At 28.2% G+C, this 21,842-nt stretch overlaps 1 protein-coding gene across 6 annotated transcripts in view; it reads left to right on the forward strand.

Moving 5' to 3' along the window:
* LOC107452244 (prolyl endopeptidase FAP) overlaps window positions 1–21,842 on the forward strand; it is a 128,181-nt gene that overhangs the window by 95,646 nt on the left and 10,693 nt on the right. For all 6 annotated transcript variants that reach the window (XM_071181373.1, XM_071181374.1, XM_071181375.1 and 3 more), the window contains exons 6-17: window positions 349–401; window positions 487–565; window positions 1,862–1,982; window positions 5,136–5,305; window positions 6,240–6,337; window positions 9,937–10,063; window positions 12,230–12,385; window positions 13,315–13,394; window positions 14,268–14,497; window positions 16,956–17,054; window positions 18,767–18,842; window positions 20,934–21,128. In XM_071181373.1, the coding sequence (XP_071037474.1) occupies window positions 349–401; window positions 487–565; window positions 1,862–1,982; window positions 5,136–5,305; window positions 6,240–6,337; window positions 9,937–10,063; window positions 12,230–12,385; window positions 13,315–13,394; window positions 14,268–14,497; window positions 16,956–17,054; window positions 18,767–18,842; window positions 20,934–21,128 (1,484 nt within the window). The remainder of the gene's footprint in view (window positions 1–348; window positions 402–486; window positions 566–1,861; window positions 1,983–5,135; window positions 5,306–6,239; window positions 6,338–9,936; window positions 10,064–12,229; window positions 12,386–13,314; window positions 13,395–14,267; window positions 14,498–16,955; window positions 17,055–18,766; window positions 18,843–20,933; window positions 21,129–21,842) is intronic.

Here is a 21,842-nt window from a genome sequence, read left to right on the forward strand (position 1 = left end):
TAATTAAATCATTTTGTTTTTAAATTGCAGAAATGTTTGACACATACTTGCGAAATAATTTTCAAAACAATAAAAGAAGAATCTAAATTTCGGTCGCTGTGTTGGAATGAAGGGTTTCGTAACAATATTTAAGTAAAGCATCTATGCAAAAAAATTCTTCGTTTCATGTTTATTTTAAGCAAAAAAAAAGCATTTTTGAAATAATATTTAATTTTAATTTGTGTATTAAAATTTTATTTTTAAACATTTTTGTTGACACTGGAAAATTTATTTAGGCTATTTTGTAATCATTAAGAATGTTGTTTGTTTCTTCTTTTACTTAACATCTAATTGAAATCTCTTTTGCAGGTCTTTAGACATACCTTCAAAGCTGCATATTTATTGTACAATATTAGTAGCGAGTGAGTTATTCTGTTTGTATTTCAATTGTTTGTTCTTATATGTATATCATTAACGGTCATAAAATACTTTATTTTTTTCTTTCAGTTACTTATCTCCACTTTTCAAGGAATCTCCAAACCTAATGTTGCAATATGCAGAATGGGGTCCCACTGGAAATCAATTGGTAAGTTACCGAAATACTAACATTCTATTTGTATAGAGTGTTTCGTAAGCACCTCTTTTAATGTATATATTTTTAAAGCCCTTATAAAAATGTAGACATTATAGGTAACATATTAATATTTAAGTGAGGAACAAATACCATTAAAATTTGATGAATCGCTACTGAAGAAGGTGAGATTGAAAACAACAAAACCAGTTTGACTGCCTGAGGAAACTTCAGATTGCTTCAATGCCCCTTCCAAATAGTTGTTTTCTTTGGCAATCATACCAGTTTTAATGTTTTTAGTCCCATTGTCCCTATGAACATTTCAGTTAAGTATTTATAAATATATATACTCTTTAAAAACAAGTATACAGTAAAACTTCTGTTAAATGGACACTCTTAGGACTGAAAAAATTGTCCGTTTACAAGAGTTGTCCATTTTCAGGAAGGGTGCACTAATAACAAAGGCTATTGTCATAAATTTACTTTTAGAATAATTGCAATGAAAAAAAAAATAATTAAATAATCTATTATAGCTATTTACATGATATTTATTTAAACTTAACAAATTATATTAACTACAGTATAAAAATAGATGAAGAATTTTGATATATATATATATATGCCTTTGTTCTATATTCATGTGGTTAAAAAGATAGATGTGATAAAAGTTTGCTTTAAATAGTTGAAACTTACCATATCTTCAAGGTACATTTTAAATAATATATCAATTTTACTCCAATTTCACTTCTTTTTACAAAGAAAAAAATGTCTCATTTTGTTACAAGTTTGATAATTACGTGAAGTTTTCAGAAAGCATCAGTTTCTTCATTATCTCTCTCGACATCATATTTGATTTTTTTTTTTTTAAATTCAATACTCTTATTAATGTTCAAAAAATCATCGCCGTTGATAATGCCTTTCTCCGGTCAAACGAATCAAATTTGTTAATTCGGAAACGGTATTATCAGAATTTGTGTCACCTACATCTACAAAGAGATTGTTATCTGGTGTATTCTTTGCCTTCATAAAGCATTTTAAAACGTTAGTTCATTATACTTTGATCCAGGCAGCTATAGTCCTTATGGAAGCTTATGAGACATCCATTTTTCTGTTTTCTTTATTAAGCCTTTTTAATCATTAATGCTCATTTAGTTATTTTAACTCTCTTTATTACACACAATACAATATTGCAACTGGAAATATATTTTTGTAAAAAGAAATATTTTATTTATATTTAAAAAAATTTTGTAAAAAAAATACATTGTTTAAAAATACAATGTAGAGTTACCCTCACATCTTTTTCTTTTTCAGGCATATGTGCAGGATAACAATGTTTATTATATGTCTGATGTCACTGCAAAACCACGTCAGTTAACCTCTACTGGTGTTGAAGGAGTGATTTTCAATGGCATTCCCGACTGGGTTTATGAAGGTATGAGAAAGCATATAAATAATTTTTCTATTTTTTCAATTTTCTTGTATTTGTATCTGAAATATAGTCTTTACATCCATATTTGCTTCGTTATTTCCAATTGATGGTTATATTATTAAGCATTCATTATTATTTTTAAAAAATCTCTTTGTTACTCTTGCTGAAATTATTACAGCTAATATTGTATTTTAAAGGCTTATAACCTTTAATATATAGTTTCCAAGTATAGACTTTTCTGCTTTTTTCACATGAAATTATCCAAAATGTTAAATTAACCGTTTTGTTTGTTTTTTCTAAATGATGTATATATATGTTTTAAAATTTGTTCTTTAAATTTTTTATCTTAATTTGATACAGCTAGCTAGAAATTGTTCCTACAAAAGGATTTTAAAATTGAAAAATTCACTCGACCTTTTCATAAACTTTTAATATGTGACTAATAATTATTATACATACCTAGTTAAATAATTTCTTTAAATAGTCATTAAATCCTAAAGTTATTTATTTGTGTAACAAATATTATCTTTGAGTGTCGTTTAATCCCAAAAATACCATCTTGGATAATCCATAAGGCTTATTTCTTTCTTCAATTAGAAGAAAAATTTATATTTATTAATTTATTATCCAGTGGGAAGTAAAATTAATGTAAAATAATTACATAATTTTTTGGCTTGTCTATAGTTGCTTACGTCTTTAGCTTGAACTATACATTCACATTTTAGTGAATGTATAGTTCAATAGTTCGTACCATCTATCTTGATATATTTGATGAAAAAGAATGTGAATATATTTTAGAAAAAGAAAAAGTTTAATTTGAATATTTGAAATTGTTTTTTTAATTTAAACTTTTATTTTTGACTAAATTATAATATACTACACATTGTACTGTAATATTTTATAAGTTGTGCAAACTTTGAATAACATCTAGTAAGCTCTTTATAAAAAATATGAGTGTAGAGTTTTATAATATATTTTAGAACTTAAGATTCTCTTCCATGTACAGTGAAACCTCCTGTTATGGACACTCCTGCAAAACGGACGCCTCTCAATACGGGCATACTTTTAATTCCCCAGGAATCTTCTATGAATAAACCATTACGTACATTCTCCGCAAAGCGGACACTCCCGTAACCGGACGCGGACAGTCATTTTGGTCCTGAAACGTTGTTTTTTATCTCTACAAACCGGACACTACTTTTTCTAAATAAATTGCAAGCTAAAAAAATGCAACTTTTCACCATTTTTAAAGCATGTAAATAAAACTTTTTGCCTTATCCATAACTAAAAATATTGTTAAGCTATTTCACCACCGAAAAATCAATCTTTCTCCTGTCACCTTGCCTTATCTTTGTAAAGAAAGGAGAGAAAATGGTACTGCACTCCTGAAATAATTCTGACATCGGCATCTTTTGATCTTTTCATCTGGACCACACAGGTTATGAGACCCCTCAAGTTGAAATGACTTCTCTCAATGCTTCTTCCCCATTGAAAATTTCTTTAATTTTCTTATCAATTTGAAGACTGTATTTAACACAACTGGGGTAAAAAAAAGAGAACAGAAGTATAATCTTTGAGGTGTTTATATAAATGAAACATTTATTCAGACACTTGATAGCTGATCAATTGTGAATAATCATCTCCATAGGTCCTCATGACTTACAGGTATGCATTACTTTTTTTTCTGTGAATCATGGGAGGTTTATTTTCCAAGAAGGTATTAACCATGTTCCCTATCAAATGATAAGTAGGTGTAAGGGGATGTGAACCTAATAATTGAAACGGACTGAGGACAGTACGCTCCTATTTGGTATCATATGTCTAACTTGAGTATCTATGCTAATAGGAAAATTATATTTATTTATCTGTAGCTACATCCAGAATTATGTATTTATATCAAACTTCTTTATATATTCTTTTTTATCCTTCTTATTGCTTAAATAAATATTCTTGTAGATATTTACAGTATCCTTGTAGATATCATTTAATTATTTCTACATCTTTGAGAATATTCTGAAAACAATTTACGGTGTTAAATTTCGTTATTAAGGTACCCTTCCCGTAAACGGGCAACTCTCATAAACGGACAAATTTTTTGGTCCCATGAATGTCCGCTTACCGGAGATTTCACTGTATAATACATAAATGTTATAAATTTGTTGAAAGTACCTTCTAATGATTCTACTTTTTATAACAGCATCATTTTTCTAATTTTAATGTAAGCAAATGTGCTGCAAATATTTAAATAAAATAACTGATCCAAAATTAGTATTTAACATACGAGTGTAAAATGAAAAATTTAAGTACAGTCGAATCTTGATTCATTGTTCCCGCATCGTATGTTTCCCCTTAAGTATCTTCTTGTTTTAATGGTCCCGTCACAAATGCTATTCTTATAATGTTAATAATACCCTTTTGGATTGTTTAAGCTAGCAGATTCTCGCTTCTATCGTTCAAAAATTCTACTGATATTTTCCGAAAATACTGAAGTTGCTTTTTTTAAAATTCAAAATGAATTTTAAAAAAAGCAACTCTTGCTGCTAATGATGAAGAAGAAAATGAGGATTTGTTGTAGCTTAGTAAAAACGCCTCAAACATCATATTTAACGTTTATGCATCAATTGATGTCGGTTCAAGATATAGTTGCAGAATCTAAAGAAGTGCAATGAGATATCAATGAAGAAAGTGAGCTTGTCCAAAATCTGCGAGAAAATTTTTGGAAGGCGTCGAAACAATTTAAACAATAAGGAGCTTTCTGTATTCATACGAATTCATAGGAAATAAACAACAATCTTGTTAAAAAGGCAAAAAATTATTGTTTGCGATAAGAAGAAAAAGAGTGTGTTAAAAATAAGATTTCTAGATATTTCAAATAAGTAAATATGTTCCATCATTCCTTCTTTTGCATTAAACTATTTTAGATTAATTATAAATTTATTTATTTTCAAGTTCATTACTTTATCACTTTTCATACATTTTCAAGTCACTCTTTGATATTTTAAGTTGACCCACATTTGTTGTTTTCATACATCTATCGTTCGTAATGAATAGTCACTGGAGAAATAATCGATCAAGGTTCTACAATATTACATAAAGTTTTTTATTCTTTTTCATATTTAAAAGATCTTTATTTTAAATTTATACTTTTGATTTTAGAGGAAGTTTTAAGTTCCAGTCATGCTTTATGGTGGTCTGATGATGGTAAAAAATTATGCTTTGTTACGTTCAATGACACTCAAGTAAACATACTGCAGTATGCTCATTATGGACCTTATTCAGATATTACTAATGTCTATCCAGAAATTATAAATTTAAGATATCCAAAAGTAAGAATTTTATTTATTATTAAATTTCTATAATTCTTTTCAGAATTAGGTTTGAAATTAAATGTATTTTATGTAGAAGCACCCTTGTACTGCTATGGCACTTACTGCAACATGTACCTCTAAGTATAAGTCAGGGGTTGTATATTTTCTAAAATGTGACATATCCAAAATGCATAAGATGCATGTTTAATCTTTTATAGTGTAAATTTGAAAAGAGAGATATCATATCAGGGGCGAAACCACTAGGGGTAGTTAGGAGGATCATAATTCCATGTTAATCAGCTAAAAAATATACCAATGAAAAAGATCATAGTTGATAGGACATAATGTTCTTACCTTGGCCATTAAAAGATAAAACCCTAAGAAAGTCATTATTGAATTTTACCTTTCCTCTAGGTTTTTTTTCTTTGTTTTTTTTTTTTTAGTTTTAAAAATATGTGTGGTTTAATACATCAAATAGTGATAATTAATAATTTTTTTAAGATATCATAATAATCAATAATTTTTTTAATTTATCATATATAATCAGTAATATTTTTTTCTTGAAAGTTATTAATTAAATTTTTATTAATTGTTCCATCAACTTATTAAAGTTGGCTTTATTAATTGATTTATAAATTCAATAAATAAGATATAAAACAAAAAAAAAATTATTGCCCCCAGTAAGCTATAATTTTATTGATCTCTATTTCTAGTTTCTGAATCACAACACACAATTTTTAGAGGGCAAAAACATATTTTTTAAATTTATTTCATTAACCTTTTTCTTATCCATTCCTTGCAGTTGAAAATTTATTTTTCATTATAACAGTAAGGAGTTGGAGTAATTACTTTTACTTTGTTTGAAAATATAATGTTTCCTTCCTATCATTAATCTGTTGCAATTTGCAGCCTTTAAAATATACATTTTGATAATTAGTAAATGTTTTTTTAGGCTGGAAAAACTAATCCTAGTCTTACCATCTGGATAACGGACTTAACAACCACAAAGGCTAATTCAGAAGTAAAACCTCCAAAAGATTATCAGGGGCTGTAAGTACTTGTTTTAAAATTGTTATATTATGTATAATTATTTTTTATTGATTATATTTCCCGATAAAAAAAAACACAAGTGTGTATATTCCTTGACATTATGCAGAAACTAGGAATAATGCCCACAAGTAGCCCCACATTGTGCAAATCTAAATCTGAGGTTCTCAAAGTAGACAATGCTACTCTTCTGCTATCATCAATGCAATCAGGGGAGATTAAAACTGTGACATAGTGTCACTCGCTAAATTATTGATCGCATTGTTATATCGTCCCTGCAGTCACTTTTGTAATTTCTACACTTTCCCTTTTTGGAGTGCTTGGTATGTCCGCTCCCCTCTTTTTCTTTCAATTGCAGGTGCGTCAGCGTCCTTTGTAGTTCCATTTGAATTCTCTATTTCAACGTTTTCCTAACCATAACTACCCTTAATTTTTAAACACTTAAACTTTTACTTTATTTTTTTACCCCTCTCTTAACCGTAACTTTTAATTTTCATTTAACTGTAACCCATCTTTAGCTTTTTCTATAAATAGTCTTCTATTTTTCGCCCCCAGTGCATTCGATAAGACTCAGAGGCTGTTTTTCACCGATCAGTCTTTTTTTACTGCTTCGTCTCTCCCCCCTTGAGTGAAACATGACGCAGGCATATCGCTGCTCACAGTAAACTTTTTTCTGCAAATATATTTTTTTAAAGAACCATCTCTTCCACTGTTGTTTATGCTGCTGATGCCCTGACTCCTGGCATCATCTAATCTTCCTGTTTAAATTAAATCCAGATGTTTGCCTTTTTCTTCATCGAATTGATCCAGCTATGCTTTCTGGGCAGCTTTGCATCTCTCCCAGTATGATGGGGATGGATGCCATTATTACGAATTTCTGAATGGCTTTGTTGATGGTTCCGTAGACGGCATCTCATCGAATTGTTCCAGCTATGCTTTCTGGGCAGCATTGCTACTCTCTAAATCCCAAACCAACATCATTTTTCCAGCGCTATTGGTTTTTCCAGAATTGTGTCGTCCTTTTGTTGAAGGAATGCTAGTGCAGTGAGCCCTTGAGATTTACCAGCTTTCGGACACTCCACCATCGTGACTGTTGTGTTGAGCTCCATATGATGTTTTTCTTTTTGAACACAAATTGATGCATTTTTCTGACATCATCAATATTACCTGTGCCTGAATATATAAAAGATGAATCCCAAAATAAAGAAATTCTGTTTACTACTGACGTCTGCATTTTATAGACTATTTCCTTGTTTTTAAAGACTGGTTTTTGACTAATTGTTTATCACCACTCCTTCAAAAAGTATGTTTTCTTTTTTATCCTTTTTAGATTGTTGTAGCGGGCTTTTGTACAAATCTTTGCGTGTTAATCGGCCATAGTTTCTTTTAAAACCTATTAATTTTTTTTTATTCCAACGCAGCAGTTCTGGTACAAAAACAAATCTTTAATATGCAGGAAAATATATTTATAATATTTGAATATTTTAAATTTAATAATTTTTTCCCAAATTTTCTAATCTGCCTTATAGAGGATGAAGATAAGAGAATTTCATATGGAGGAATTAGTAAGTTGTAGGATATTTAATCAATTTTTTATGGAAAATAATTATTTTACTTGTTTGCTGTAAATACACAAATTGTGTAATACAATTTGTGTAAATACAATTTGTACATACAATTAATACAATTTGTACATACAAAAATACTATTTGTGTAAATACACAAATTGTTAACACTTGAAGGCAATATTTTTCTTTTTTAAAATACTCTTTAAGAAATTTTTTCACAATTTTATACTGTTCATTTATTATCCATTTATCAATTAATGTATTTCATATCAAATTTTAATATATTTTAGTATAATTGTTTTAAAATTATTGTATATAGTCTGAAGGGAACATTAGGGCATTTGTCTTTTATTTTAATATAAGTGCTTCCAGATTGAAAAGAAAGAGAAATAATTTTACCAAAGAAAATTATAATATTTAATTAATCATTGTATTTAATTAAAGCCCTTATTTTTATCTAAAATGTTAAGGGAATGGAAAAAATATAAAATTTGATTTAAGAATTTAAAATATAAATTTTATAACCAAACACAGAAATTAAGCAAAAATTTAATTTTAATTACAATTTCTCATGTAACTAACCCATGCTTTGAGATTATTTAATGTGACGGCGACTTATCTTAACAAATAAGTTAATATATCAAGCCTTAATTTATTTTAGCAACATTATAAATTATAATGAAAATCATACGTGTGGAAGCCACTACAAATCTTACTTAGCCTAGCTGGGTAGTCTGTTAGTCTCTGACGTCCTCTAACTATGGGTGTTTAATGTTTTTTTTTAGTATGTACGCAATTAATTTGTAGGACAAAATAGTGATCCCTAGGTCTTATGCCATCTTCGAAGTTCATTTTGTATTATAATACAAGGTTTCCTAGAAATTTCAAAGATCAATTGATCACTTGATTTTATTACAAGATGAAGCAGCAATCAAATGTTTATTTTAACGAAACTTAAAGAAATATCACAAGTGTTTATTGAAAATCTCGACATACTCCAAAATTTAAAATAAGTTTGATTGATAATGACTGACCAATTGAAACTATTTTTGTGACATCAAGTTGTAGATTGAGATATATATTTTATTGAAAATTAATGAAACTTCAACATGCTTTAAATGAACTAAATGTTTGTATGGTTCAAAAGTTGCAAACAATTTACAAAAATTAAGACAAACATTTTAAAACCAAACCTTAACTTTGTTCAATTTATCAAATGAAATTGGTTGATTTATTTATATTTGGTTGTGTGACTAAAATCGAATGAAAAATCTGAATCAAATATGAGATTTTTAGTATTTTTACTGAAATCAGTATTTTTTTTTTAAAATGAGTATCATCTTGTGTGCTAATTGGATGCCTGCAAGCCACATCAACATGGGTATGGATCCGGATTGGCTGTTAAAACGTGGATTTATTTATAGTAGCAGCTGTTCTATTCATTCTATTTCCAGTAGGCCCTCCCCTCAAATTTGGATTCCCTTAAGTGCCACATTCCATATTGTTTCACCAAGGTTTTTGATTGATTTTTATTTAACACAAAGCCATGTAAAACATGAATGAAGAAATAATGCAACAAATTTTCTAGATGAACATTACAAAAATAATTATGGTTACATTAAAATGCATGAACAGATACTAAATCTATGTTAAATAAAAGACCTAGGCATGTAGAAATTATATTTTAACATAACTTAGGTAGAAAAACTTAGCTCGACCTTGGCCAGCAGCTGAATATTAAAACCCCATCTTGTTTATAAGCAACCAGCTGGGGCTGAGGTCATAGATCAGGTGGTTGTGTATCAGTGGTCTTCTTATTCTAGAGTTGAGAGTTTCCCGTTCACTAATACCATCCATCATTCGTTTGTTCATTAATTGTGTCATATTGGCATTGCCGTGTCATTTCTCTATTTTTTATTCAAATCCTGCCATTTCTCTGAGAATAGGATAAAGCAAATCCCCTAAAACCCTTAATCAAATGTCGTTACATACTTTTTACCGACATAATAATAATATTTTAATTTTTCTTTGCAGGGATTATTATTTTACTGGATTGCAGTGGGCGAGCGATACTTCTGTCTCTATTGTATGGTTAAAAAGACCTCAGAATTCTTCCATGATCAGTATATGTGATGAAAACAATGCCTGGGAATGCAAAAAGGTATATTTTTTTCCTGGATATTTCTTAAATCTAAAAAACTTTCATTTTTTTTCCTTTATCAATTGGTCCATTAATATAAAGTAAGTTTTCTAATAATTAAATGAAACTTTTAAATACATTACATTTTTATTTAGATAAATATTTTGTGTGCAGTTTTTATAAAAAAGAGAGAGAGAGATAACTGGCATTTTTCAAATTTAAAAACTTGCAGTCCTTTTCATTTTTATGTGCTGAACTATTTTTTTTTTTTAAGTTGTGCATTACCGTCTTACCAATCAAGTGTTTTTACTGGTTGTTTGTCACTTAAAACTTTTTGCTCTTGTGCTAGTTGATATGGGAATTTTAATATAGTGATATGTCATGCTAAAATATTGATATATCGCAATATTTTCCTATTGTAACTTATCCATATATAAATTTATCTTACATGGAAACAAAGAAAATCCTAATTTATTTATTTTTTTTTGTTGGTTGCAAAGAACTGAAATATCAAGCCTGTGAGCTGTCATGAGTATAAACATACACGTTTACTAATTTCTAAATGAAAATTCTTTTCTTGTGGGGACAACGAAAAGTTGAAAGAAACTGAGCCATAATTGGGAAGAATTGAAAGGTTAAAAACGAATAATTCATATCAACAATCAAAGTGTTCTATATTATGTTTTAGTAACTTTCTTATGCAGATTTAATAACTTTTTCATTGTTATTGTTATCTATTAAAAATGTGTATAAGTCGGGCTGTTACGCTTTTTTGAACAAAAAAAATAAACGTACTTGAAAAGCAAAAGAAAGCATCAATGACAGTTTTGAAGGATACAAAATAGATGTGCCGTCATAAATGATTTACCTGTTGATGTTGATTCCGTAATCATAATATGTAGTTTTTATGCTGCTCACTTCTTGGCAAAAGAAAAAAAAATTTCTGGTAAGCATGGTAAATATTGAAATGTTGGGAAATTCAAGTTGCCCAATAAGCAATCATTCCTGATTTGCTAAAAAATTTATTATTCAATCGAAGCAAGACATTTTTGTGGAATAATATCTATGAATATAATGCTGCACTTTGCTTTTGCATCATTTAAAACCCACTTTATGTGGACTTCTTAAGAGTTTGGTCATTGACAGCCCAAGCTCCAATTCCTGAAAATGATTGTGTTTATAAAGAAGTTCTTAATCTTTAATAGTAATTGTTTTTTAGAAGCATAATTAATGTTTAATTTCTGCAAGTTTTTCTATTGTATGTCACTTATTTCAATTTTAATTCCTAATAGTTTTGTCATTTAACGGCTTTACTGTGATCGCTGAAAGTTTTGAAATTCATAATTGAAGTTCAAGAGAGAAGAACAGTTTTTGTCCATTTCTCACAAAAATGATAAATTAGATTGCCGTCTATTACGTTTTTTTTATTTCTAAGTTTTGATAAATCAATATCATGAAAAATCAGTTTTCCCTAAGAGTTATTTTATTTGTTTCATAATTATAGTTTTATTTCAGAAAATTTTCCTATTGTATGCCGTTTTTTTTGTTTTATTTTAACAACTTATAATTGATTTAAAATGTTAACTTTTTGGAAAGGAATTAGTTTAAATATTTTAATAAATGATTTAAATTTTTAAGGTTTTATATTAAAAAACATTTCATATGGTTTTAACAAAGTAGCAAGTATTGTTTGCAAAGCAAACTATATAAGATTGCATAGCAATTTTTGGGGATGGAGAGCATCAGTGTCAAAGGACGGAGCCTATTTATTAGTTTGCAGTATTTCTATATTTATCAAATTTTTTTGTTATCGACACTAACAATAATATTATATGTGGTTGTGGTAACGATGTTAAGACAGTTTATTTGCAATAAACCAAGAGAATACTTTTTGAAATACCATTATCCTCATGCTAAATCATATTGATATTTCACAGTATGTCACCCTGCTCTACCATCCTATAATGCCACTGAATTTGATCATAACTCAATTTCCAAAAAATGTTAATTGCTACGAACTAATTCAAATTTGAGTTTTAAATGCATTTAACAAGTCATTAAAAGTGCTTGTTTTCTTCAAAGGCAAAAATGTTCAAGTTTCAAATTTACCTGATTTTGCAGAACAGAAATGTCTGTCTTTTAATCTACTATGAAATATTCAGTCAATTAATTCAGCTTTCTTTTTAGAGCTTACAAGAAGATACTAACGGACATGGCTGGATTGACTTGTATGACAAGATATTATTCACTCCTCCCACTAAACAAAGATATTTTATGAGACTACCTGGTCCCGCAGAAGGTAGTGCTGGGCGTTTTAGACATGTTGCTGAAGTTGATGCAAAGGTAAGTAGTAACATCAATTTGTTTATTTTTCATTTCACCTATTTTTAATTATATGTTTTTTTGTTTCGTACTAATATGTTTTTTTTTAAATATAAATATTTTATTTATTTATTCAATCTTGTCATCATTAATAGACTTTACTCAAATAATGCACTTTTCAACTTATCACTAAGTAAGTTGCAATGATATAAACTAATTTTATAATTAATTTAATTATTCAAATCCAAAAAAGTTTTATTATTAAAACATTTATGATTTTCTTTAATTTATTATTATTATTCCTATTATTTAAGTGATCCTTTTTTACAAATTTGTTTTTAGATTGGGTATTATTTTGTTTGTTCAGGGTACTCATTAAAATCTGTATCAACTCTCTTAAGTACCAAATGACTGTAACAATTGTTATAAAAATGGTTTTTATGTATATTAAAGTAGTAGTTGTGTACCGCATGTTGATTTTAACATTTTCGACGCTGCCTATGAAATAGGTATGAAAAAAATAATCATAGAGTTGTAAAAGGGTCATTAATTTAATACAAAAAAAGTTTCAGATATGCTATGAATTAAGTTCTTAAAACTCGTTTTTCTAACTTTGAAATTTCTGACTAAGTGATGCCACATAACTTTCTTAAAAAATTAATACTTATATATACAAGATAACTTTATTGTCAGTGTTCAATGCTTAAAAGATATCTCAACATAAAAAAAGCTTAACTTTTGACAATTATTTTTTTCTTTTCTTATTACAATCCTTTGACACGTTACATTGTTGGAAATCAAAATTATTCATTTGAGGAATTTCATTCTTAGCATTAATACACTGCATTTTTTGCATTGAAAAGCTAAAAAAAAATATAAAACTGAAAAAATATATCTTTCTCCAATTATCTTCTTTTAGATAGTAATATAAAAATATTTCTTTTTTTTAGTCGGGCAAAAAAACTTTTCTTACGAGTGGGACGTATGATGTTGTTTCACTAATAGGATATAATACTGTGGAGAAAATAGTGTAAGTAGAAAAAACTTTAATCTTTTACAAATTTAGATATATTTTTATAAAATGATTTGATGTTGGCATTATCTACTACATTTTCTGACACCAATTATGTTTTATTTAGTTTGTGCTGTGAGAAAGTGTAATTGCATTGTGTATTTTTTAAGTGAAAGGAATGATCTAGATTTTTTCTAATTAGAACTTTAAACTAAAGTAATAGACTGCTACTCCTCTTTTTTTCCCCCTAGAATGGGTCATTTACACAGAAATATGATAATAGCAAAAGTAGAAATAAATTGTGCATAATAGATTTCCCATACTTTTATTATAAGATTTCCCGTTTGCAAATTTTTTTGCCATTTCAACTTTCACACTATTTTATTTTATTTACATAAATGTGTGAGGTAAACTTTTGAGTTCATTTTTAGCAACTATTACTGATGGTTTTCCTTTCATAATGTTTTCATTGTTGTGTTTTTATTATTATTGAAGAAGGAAACAGTTGTTGAATTTTGATGTTTTTTGCCTTTCCAAAATGTGGAATTTTTTTTATTTGTTTATTTTATTTTTTCTCCTGTGTATGATATGATAAATAACACGATAAATATAAAAAATATATGTTTTAGTGGCTGTTCTTCTTACAGTTTGGAATCATTTCAGTGTACAAACGCAGAAATGAGCATGAATTTTAAAAAATATTGATGTCTTTCTCATTCTTGTATTTAGTGTACTGTGATAAAAAGACCAAACAATTTCGATTTATGGGATAATGTATTGTTGCGTCTTGAAAAGACTTTTTGTCCCTTGATGTCATATTTCAATTTTTTTTATTTTCTCTGTTTTTTATTTCATTTGTGTCATTATTGTTAATTTTATTTATTTTTGTAGGTTTTATATCTCAACTTTAGATGGCAAACCTGGGGAAAGACACTTATTTGGAGTGACAGATACAACTCATAACAAACCGAAAACAGTAACTTGCTATACTTGTGATTTAGGGCCCGATTGTTTATATAATGATGCATCATTCAGTTTGAATTATACTTACTATGCTTTGGATTGCTTGGGACCTGGAATACCCCAAGTGCAAATGCGTCTCACTCAATCTAATCATATAGGTTTGTTTTATTTAATATTATTGTTTTTGTCTATTTTTATACATTATTGTTACAACACGTAAAATTCAATTTGATCGTTTATTAGTCACTTCTGACGCGATGATATCACTGTTTTTCAATTTTTTCATTGTTTTTGCTACTTATATTCGCATGGTTTTTTTAAATCTCGATATTTTTATACAGTATAGAAAAATTTGAAATTTGTATCTCACATTTTAGTAATTACTTTTTGATGCACTAGATTTGTGCCAAACCCTATCGGCTTTCAGATCAGAAAAAAAATTCAGTCGTTGCTGTTAAATTTTCACATAATTTTTTAAAATCCAAATATTATTATGATACGGAAAATTCAAATCACGCACCTGAATATTTAAATTTGACGTGATAATTCTATCGTTTTTTCAGCAGTTATATCTACTCATTTTTACTTATTTCTTAAAATCTTGATATTATTTATTGCAACAATCTAGAAACATGCATTTAATTCACCCTTTCTTGGCCTGCCCGATTCAAGTGATTTCTTGCAAAAAGCGAAAAAGGAGGTCTGCATAATTTTTTTCAATATATCTTTTATGTATCGATGAGAAAAAAAAATTCTTAAATTAAAATTTCTCTCTTTAAATTTCATATATCTATGAACAAAAAGAAAAAAATTTAGTCCAAAAAAAAAACTATGCATTGAAAAAAAAATTTTAAGATAATTTCTTCTTCCAGCAATCACATGTATGTTTTAAACAAGCATTAGCAAGTCATTTAAAACAAGCATTAACATCACTTCACCTCTTCCACTTTAAATATTTACTCGATGTTCAGTGATCGAGTAAACAGGGAATAATCAGAGACTTTGTTGATTCTGGATGTATCAGGGAATTTCTCAAGAATTTTTAATAAAATAGAAAAAATTTTAAAACAAGCTATCACTGACTACTTCAATCTGTAAAGAGTGCTTCACTAAGTAAGATGCATACAAGTTTTATCCCATCTTTCTTCCCAGTGATATCTATGGTCCTAAAGTTGTTGACGTCATTTCCATACCAACACAACTGTGGAACCGTTTAAAACTATGTTAAGAGGCGGGATTGTATTAACCTGTTTTCGTCTGTATGTCACGATTCGTATCCATGTGTTTTAAAATCATACGTTGGGGTTCGTCTTTCATAATTCAAAAATCACTCCTCACTTCTCATATATAAGCGAATTAAAAATCATACACCACAATTCCTATTTGTGCGTTTTAAAAATCATACATTGTGATTCCTCTTCTCGCTATTTAAAAATCGGGATTCGTATTCACGCAATTTGAAAATCACGCATCATGATTCGTATTTATACATTTTAAAATTCATACGTTGAGATTCGTCTTTTGGCAATTTAAAAATCACACATCGCGATTCAAAAATCATACATCGAGATACGTCCTCCCTCTTTTTAAAAATCTCGCATTGCAGCTCAAATTTACGCAATTTAGAAATCACGCATCGTAATTCTATTTATGCTTTTTAAAAAACCATACATTGTGATTCGTCTTCTCGCAATTTAAAAATCACACATCACGATTCTCATTCACGCAATTTAAAAATCATACGTTGTTATTCATCTCGCAATTTAAAAATCAAGCAACGCTATTCATATTCAAGTGGTTTAAAAATCACACATTGTGATACATATTCAAACGTTGTGATTCGTCTTTTTGCAATTTAAAAATCACATCGCATTTATACTTTTTAAAATTAAAAATATTGAAATTAAGGCTAAGTTAACTGAGTTGACTAAGACTGAAATTAGTTTTATTGGAGAAAAAAACGGTGCCAGTTGTTTGCTAAAAAGGGATAATGAAGGATTAGAGCTAAGCATTTTTTAAAAAAAGTGTTCGAAAATTTCTTAAGTGAGAGTTGATGCTGAGAAGTTCATGCCTCCAACGAAAAGCTTGCCATAATATAGCTAAAATAAAAGTAGCAAAATATCATTCAAGTTTCCATGATCTAATTTGATATTTTATGTAATAAATATATTTAAATATAGATCGTATATATTTCATTCCTCTCATTTATCAAGCTATTCCCTTTATCAAGTAAATGTTAGAAAGTTAATTTTAGTTGTTTTATTTTTCATTTTCATATTAACATATGTTTTGCATCATGTAAATATTATGTACATATTTTTTAATTTTTATTGACAGAATTTGTTCACAGGCATGCTGTGAACATAATTTTTATTTAGTAAATTACTCAAAATCAGCATCCTTGAATTTATAAATTGTCCTTTAATCTTATTTTTTTGGACCAGCGTTGTCTGCAAGTTACAGAGAAAATCTTGAATTTCGGGAATTTCAAAATGTCTTCTCGCTGACATCCTGAACCTTTTATACTTTTAAACTTTTTTTTAAACTAAATAATATTAAAAAAATTTTATCTTCTTTGTCTATAAAATTTTGATAAACCTTTTTTGTTTTATTTAGTATCAATAATGGATACAAATGATGAGCTTCGGGAATTAGTGGATCAACGAGCTATGCCCAAAGTAAAAAATCTCAAAGTGCCTATTGATGGAAACTATTGTAAGTAGTACTACCTTTTTCAATATTTTTTTAAAATATAATATGTAAAACTTCTGCAATTTCAGGTAGCTAGGTAGGAATAAAATTTGAAATCACTTTTTTTTTAATATTACAGTTTAATAGATTAAAATACTTATGATTTGTTTTAGTTTATTTTATTTAGAATGTATTGCCACTTTCACATAGATTGAATGCCACATAAATGTCACTGTCAAAAGCAAGAAAGTTACTTCAGTTTTTAAGAGCGAAATAAAACTCAATCTTTTCCATGTAAGAAATTAAATTTAGTTTACCACTTATCATTGATTCTGTTTTATGTTCTTGTGCAATCTTTCCTTATCAACAAAAAACTAAACCTAGTGCAATTTGAGTCCACCGATATGATTGAAATTTTTACCATTTAAAAGGTTCTGTAAACTTAGAAATAAATGGTAATCCATTGGGGTGCAAAGTCAAGACTTAATAGGGGATCACAAATCGTTAAGGAATTGTATTCTGAATTGACAATGTCAGTCCAGGCACATCTTTATCAAGGCATGCAAAATTATTAAATCTTGGGTGAAAAGTAATTCTCCATACCCATGAAGCTCTGATCTTAGACTTAGAGGTTGGGCAGCTCCAAAGAGCAGGTCACATCGTCCAGAGATCTATTGCACCCAAACCCTAAATCATGATTAGCATGAAAGCTTGCTGAAATAAAATTCAGCAAGCACCTTACAGGAACATCTTGCAGTTCCCAGGTTTTGACGCAATGCTGCCCTAAATGCTCAAATTTTATGTACAGGTGTCTCCTGAGGATGCAGTGTCCAGTAAGAAGACCAATGATCTTCCTTAAACTGTTTCTATTAAGCTTTAAAAGCTCCTTTTGACGTACACTAGGACAGTCAGGATTCAGCTCCTTAGCTTGTCTCTGACCGCCAGCAGCGCTCCATTGATCATGGGCAATTTTGCCATAGAGCTTGAATGTGGATGCCCTAAATGAGGTGGGAGAAATTCCCAGAAGCTCTGATCTTGGATTATCATTTATTTTGAAGTTTACAAAACATTTTAAATGTCAATCATAATAATGGCCTCAAATTGCACTTAATTGAGTTTTTGCTGATGAGGACCAAAAGTTCTGTCAGTCTATGACTACGAAGTTATCAAAACCAGAATTTCTATGGCTGGTCATGAAGAGAAGTTATCATGAAGATGGCTAAAAAGCAAGAAACAGAATCTATGATATTTGATTTTCGTATAGAAAAAATTGAGTTTCATTTCTTACTTAAAAACCGAAGTTGCTTTTTTTGCCAACCCAACAGTCGCAATTTATTTTTTAAATGTAAATCGTCCTTAAAGCAAAAAGTGCTTAAACCTTTTTCCATGCTTCACAGAACAATGAAGATCCTTACAGAATAATTAGTGTCCAAATCGCAATGAAAATTTCAATTATGGAGTTAATAATTTTTGTTTAATTATGTAGGAGGTAGGTTGTTTAATAAGGTATCCAGGCTATATATAATTTGATATTCAACAAATTATTATTTCTCCTTTTGCAATTTTTATTTGCAAAATAAAATTATTCAACATTAAAGAAATTGTAATAATTTAACTAGTGAGAGTTGTTTATAAATTGTTTCAGTTTCAATACTCTAAGAATTTTTACTGTCATTGTCTTGTTAAAAAGATAAAATTCTGCTCCTGAGACAATAATTTCAACTTTTTTTTTTCAGACGCAAATGTTCGCTTGTATTTGCCACCTGCTCTACAAGAATATGAAATAACTAAATATCCCATGCTTGTTGAAGTGTAAGTCTTTTACCCCGTAATTATTTTCAGCAACAATATTTCTATTTTAAATTTAAGTGTATATTTTGTTTTACAACAGATTTTTACAGTAAAACTTCTTATCATTTGAAACAACACCTTAAATTCTATATTTATAAAATTTTAGGTAGATAAAAATCGAAATTTAAGACCAGCTCTTTGCCAGTTTCAAACCATTGCAAGTTTCAAACCATTATTCATATCTTCATATCATTTTAAATTTCATAAATGTTACATTTACTGTACATTTTTCAAATAATTTTACTTTTTACTGTCACAGAGTTCTTTCTTTACATAAATATGAAAAAAAACTCTTTTGTGCCCCCTTGCTCTTTAGTTTTTTGCATCAATCATAATTTACCTCAGCACTTAATATTGTGTTGATTTATTTTAAGTATAGTGAATCCAATTTATTCTAAATTTGGTGCAATATAGCTTTTTTAGCTCTTGCGCTTCTTAATTCTCCATTTAATCAGATTTATTATTGTCATCCAATTATGCATAACATTTTTCCTACTTTTTTCTTGTAATTAAATTTATGTTTTACCTTCTAACCGTTTTCTGGATGAAAAAAAAAACTGTTGAAGTCTTTTCCATATAATTACAACTGAGCAAAAATCAAGTTCTAAAAACAGATATTTTTTTTGTAATTCCCACATTAACACAAAAATTTAAATCCATTAAAATTTGATATATTCTTTAAGTCTTTCATTAAAATTGATACATTCTTAAGTTTATCTTTCACCAAATAATGGATCTCTAAACTAAGAAGTGACTGCTTTCTTATCAATTTTGAATGAAACTTTGATCCAATAGGTTAGGAAGAGAAAGATCCCTTGGCTCCTGTGGCCTATTTCATTTTTTCTAAACCAAAAAACTGCAAAATAAAAAATAGATTTTTTGCCAATAATTTATTCTTTAAAAGAAAAAATATAATCTATGCTTGTTATATTCAGAAAGCGCTCCCTCAAATTGTATTTACTGAAACTTATGTGGAAGATGTTTAAAATAAAAATAATTCCTACAATTTGTGTTTTGTTTTTCCAAAAGCTGCAAAACCTAAAAAATAGTGAATTCTTTTCAACTGCCTATCCCCAGTAAAATAATTATCTAAGAACAACAATCGTCACTATAGTTATTCTTTTCTTTTATTCTTAAAAATAGTTCTTAATGTTAAAAATACAAAAACAAAATTAACTATTTATTTAGCTGCAAATAGTTTTTTGTTTAGTTAATAGTTAAGTTTGCAATATACAGTGGAACCTCTCTGGAGCGACAATTCGTCGTTTGTCGCTGATGGAGGTTAGTCGTTCTTTGAGGTTACCTGCATTGACTTCAAAATTATTATAGAAGGTACATGATTTTTCACAAACTGTTTCAATTTTAGTTAGTATCATTTTCTTGGTACTAAAATGCCACTTTGATATTTTTACGTGTTTCCTTATTTAACCTTTTCGGCATTTAGTGCAGATGTTGCCCGGTTGCTGGGAGAGGTTTTCCTCAACACAAAGCCTATGAAAAAATTCTGTGCCTCCCAAAAGTGGTCATAAATTTAGGTGGTCGCTATATACGGGTGGTCTTTTCTGGAGATTTCACTGTAATAATAATTTACATATTTCATGAGATTTTCATTCATACAGAAAAAGTATACTATTAATGTTCTATAAAAGAAAGAAATTAAATAAAATCTTATTGTATCAAATTATTCAAGAAGCCTTTCATTTCCATTTATTTAGTATATTTTTGTTTCTTTTTCATTTTGAAATATCTATTAATGGCACACTTTTTTTAACAATTCTGCTAACATTTATAGAAAATCTGAATTTTATAAAATCCATTATGTATATTTTGTAACTCTCGAGGTAACGAACTTCCCCCAAAGCCCCCTTTTTTGTCATTTAAATAGATATTATCTACTATCCTTTATTTACTTCAATTTTTATTTCTTTCGTTTCAAATATTTATTAATGGCTCATCTTTTTTAAAATAAATTTTGTCAATATTAATAGACAAAATATAATTCTGATGAAAGTGAAATTCAATTATTAGATTAATAAATTTGTTTTTTATTAGTTATGGAGGACCTGGAACACAAATGGTTACAGAAAGGTTTAGTGTGAACTGGGGTATGTACCTGGCTAGTAAGAAGAATGTAGTTTACGCCAGTATAGATGGTAGAGGTAGTGGTAATCAAGGTGACAAAATTTTACATGAACTTTATAGACGCCTCGGAACTGTTGAGATTATGGATCAGATATCTGTGTCAAGGTACTTTAATGTCAATTTTTTTTTCTTTTAAATTTTATTTAAATATCCAGTAAAAAAGAAATCTTTTTTTTTTCTTGTAAGATGTGTGAATTCTAATATAATATTAATTTACCTTGTACTATTTAATTAATTGAAAAATTTTCTTAAAAAATTTTTATTAATTAATTAAAGGTATAATTTTATCAATTTATTTTATTATAACTGGTGTAATTTTATAAAGCTATTTTTAATTTGATTTGAAATTTATTTAGAATTTATACATTTTTTGTGTGAGTTTTAGTTCGAATTTTTCAATTCAATTAAAAGCAAGAAAAATATGATTATTTTAGTATTACTTTAGCTATTTATTTTCTGTTGAAATCTGTGATATCAGATAAGCTTATTCCCCCTTATTCAAAAATACTTTTATCATGCTTGGAACTTATAACAGTCATAATCTTTTTCTAATCTATGTATTTCAAAATATTTTAGTGCTGCTAGAATTTTTTTTTTTTAAATTTGTATTTCTATGAAATCATTTTAGATGAATAAAAAAAAAAAATTTTTATTCTTTTGTGAAATCAAAATAATAATTCTGTATAATATTCTACATAAGGAATTTACTAGTTTCCTAGCCCTCCCCCCCCCCACCACAAATGCTTTCAAAAAGGATCTTATCATTTTTTTTCACTTCTCTTATCATTTAGCAATATTATTGCTGTTATTTTTATTTAA

This window comes from Parasteatoda tepidariorum, chromosome 5 (assembly GCF_043381705.1).
Source record: "Parasteatoda tepidariorum isolate YZ-2023 chromosome 5, CAS_Ptep_4.0, whole genome shotgun sequence".
NCBI classification, from domain to species: Eukaryota; Metazoa; Arthropoda; class Arachnida; order Araneae; family Theridiidae; genus Parasteatoda; species Parasteatoda tepidariorum.